This window comes from Octopus bimaculoides, chromosome 3 (genome assembly GCF_001194135.2).
Source record: "Octopus bimaculoides isolate UCB-OBI-ISO-001 chromosome 3, ASM119413v2, whole genome shotgun sequence".
NCBI classification, from domain to species: domain Eukaryota; kingdom Metazoa; phylum Mollusca; class Cephalopoda; order Octopoda; family Octopodidae; genus Octopus; species Octopus bimaculoides.
Genome location: NC_068983.1, coordinates 162,546,069 through 162,547,747, shown reverse-complemented (window position 1 = coordinate 162,547,747; position 1,679 = coordinate 162,546,069). Strand labels below are relative to the sequence as shown.

At 33.0% G+C, this 1,679-nt stretch overlaps 1 protein-coding gene across 3 annotated transcripts in view; it reads left to right on the top strand.

Annotated features, from left to right (window-relative positions):
* The first annotated feature begins 264 nt into the window (after positions 1–264).
* Positions 265–1,679, top strand: part of LOC106867191 (programmed cell death protein 2-like) — a 14,013-nt gene continuing 12,598 nt past the window's right edge. Inside the window, exons 1-2 of one of the 3 annotated variants that reach the window (XM_014911989.2) lie at positions 265–348; positions 760–867. In XM_014911989.2, coding sequence (XP_014767475.1) covers positions 781–867 — 87 coding nt within the window. In that variant the 5' untranslated portion in view covers positions 265–348; positions 760–780. Of the gene's footprint in view, positions 349–397; positions 868–1,679 lie in introns of those variants that run through there. The other 2 variants (XM_014911990.2, XM_014911991.2) reach the window with 2 other exon arrangements.

The window sequence follows — 1,679 nt, the reverse complement described above, 5'->3', positions numbered from 1 at the left end:
AAAAAAAAAATTCTGAAAAAAAAATTTTACAAAAATTTTTGGAAATTTTTTTCAGAATCATAATCTCCGTATTTTTCTGCATATTTTGAAAAAAAAAATTCTGAAAAAAGTGAAAAAATGGGGGTGAGGTGTGGGTGGTAATTTAAAAATGCCGATTTTTGCCAATTTTTTTGCAGATTCGTATTCCCCGTAGCCGAAAAGGGGGGGCGGGGGTTGTGTCAAATTTTTTTAAAAGGTGGTTTGTGGGACGGGGACGGGCGGAAGTCTTGCTATGAAGTCGTGTATCAATATCGAAGGATGGCCTTAATTTCTCGAAAAATAATTGATGTTCGTAATTAGCTTGAAACGGTGCGTGAGTAGAATCTAAAAAAAAATATGCTCTGGTGTTTCAAACCCAAACAACCCCACCGCACACTTTTTTAGAGTGTAGATGTCTCTTTTCTTTAATTATTTACTCCTTTCTTTTTCATCATTTTTTTCTTTCTCTCTTTTCATTTTCTCGCATACTTCGTCATAATAAATTCTCTTCGTTTCTCCGCTCTTAATTACTCTCGTGCGCACTGACTGGGAACTCTCCTGTGTTAGAGGAAGACAACTATAAACACTCCCAACACGTGGTAATTAGTTTCTAAAGTGATTAGTTTCTCTTTCCTTAATTTAATTCTTTAAACCCCCAATGACATCTTCGACATTTCTGTAACCGAATCTATCACCAACTATAACCATTGTGCCTCTTATACTCCACCATCCTTTAAACAGGTTCCCGTCTTCAAGACAAACATGCCGGTCCTCTTAGGTGTCAAAGATGTTGCTATACCAAAGACAGTTGTGACATCTTCTTTCATCAATAAAATCGGTGGATACCCTGTGAGTACTAGAACGATTTTTTGGGTATAAATTCTTATCGTATTTCGTGATGAAAGTCTTGTCCAACGGATAAATGGTTCCTAAAATAGAATTTTTGTTTATGTTCTTCAGCTCATAATGTATTAGTTCCAATAGTCGAAAACATTTCGCAGACGAAATGTGAAACTCCAAAACAGCTGAATAACGTTGTTGACAATTTGGAATGACACATCAAACCTTCCAAGAATTTATAAATAGGAAGTACTCTTTTAGAAATTATTATTTTGATGAGATTCTGTATAATATAAACATGTGTGGCAATAAGTCTCAATAATTTAAAGGAACTTAGTAGAAACATTCTAAATTCTAGCAGCAGTTATTTTTGTTTTTCTATCTATATTGAAGGATATTGATATGTTATAAAATTCATTATAAAATTATAGGAGGCTAATGCAGTTTCGCATCTCTCCTTGAAAAATGCATTTTTTTTATTTTTAATATTTTGAAGGAGAGATGTGAAATTGCATTAACCGTAATTATAGATGTAGCACAGAGACGTGGTGTTTATTTTATCGTAAAAACAGCGACACTCGATAGGTTTTGAGGAAAATCTACCGGCGGACTTTCGTAATAGCGGTCACGAATTACATAGAATTTCTTTTTTCTTTTCTTTTCTTTTCTTCTGTCACATTCTGAAACACCATTAAAATTTTAAAAATTAAAAAAAAAAAACAATTTTAAACACTTCTTTTTCAAATTTCTTATCCCCCACCCATACAAAACAAAAACGACATGCATTTAAGCTGCTCACAAAATTATTCTAAAATATATTG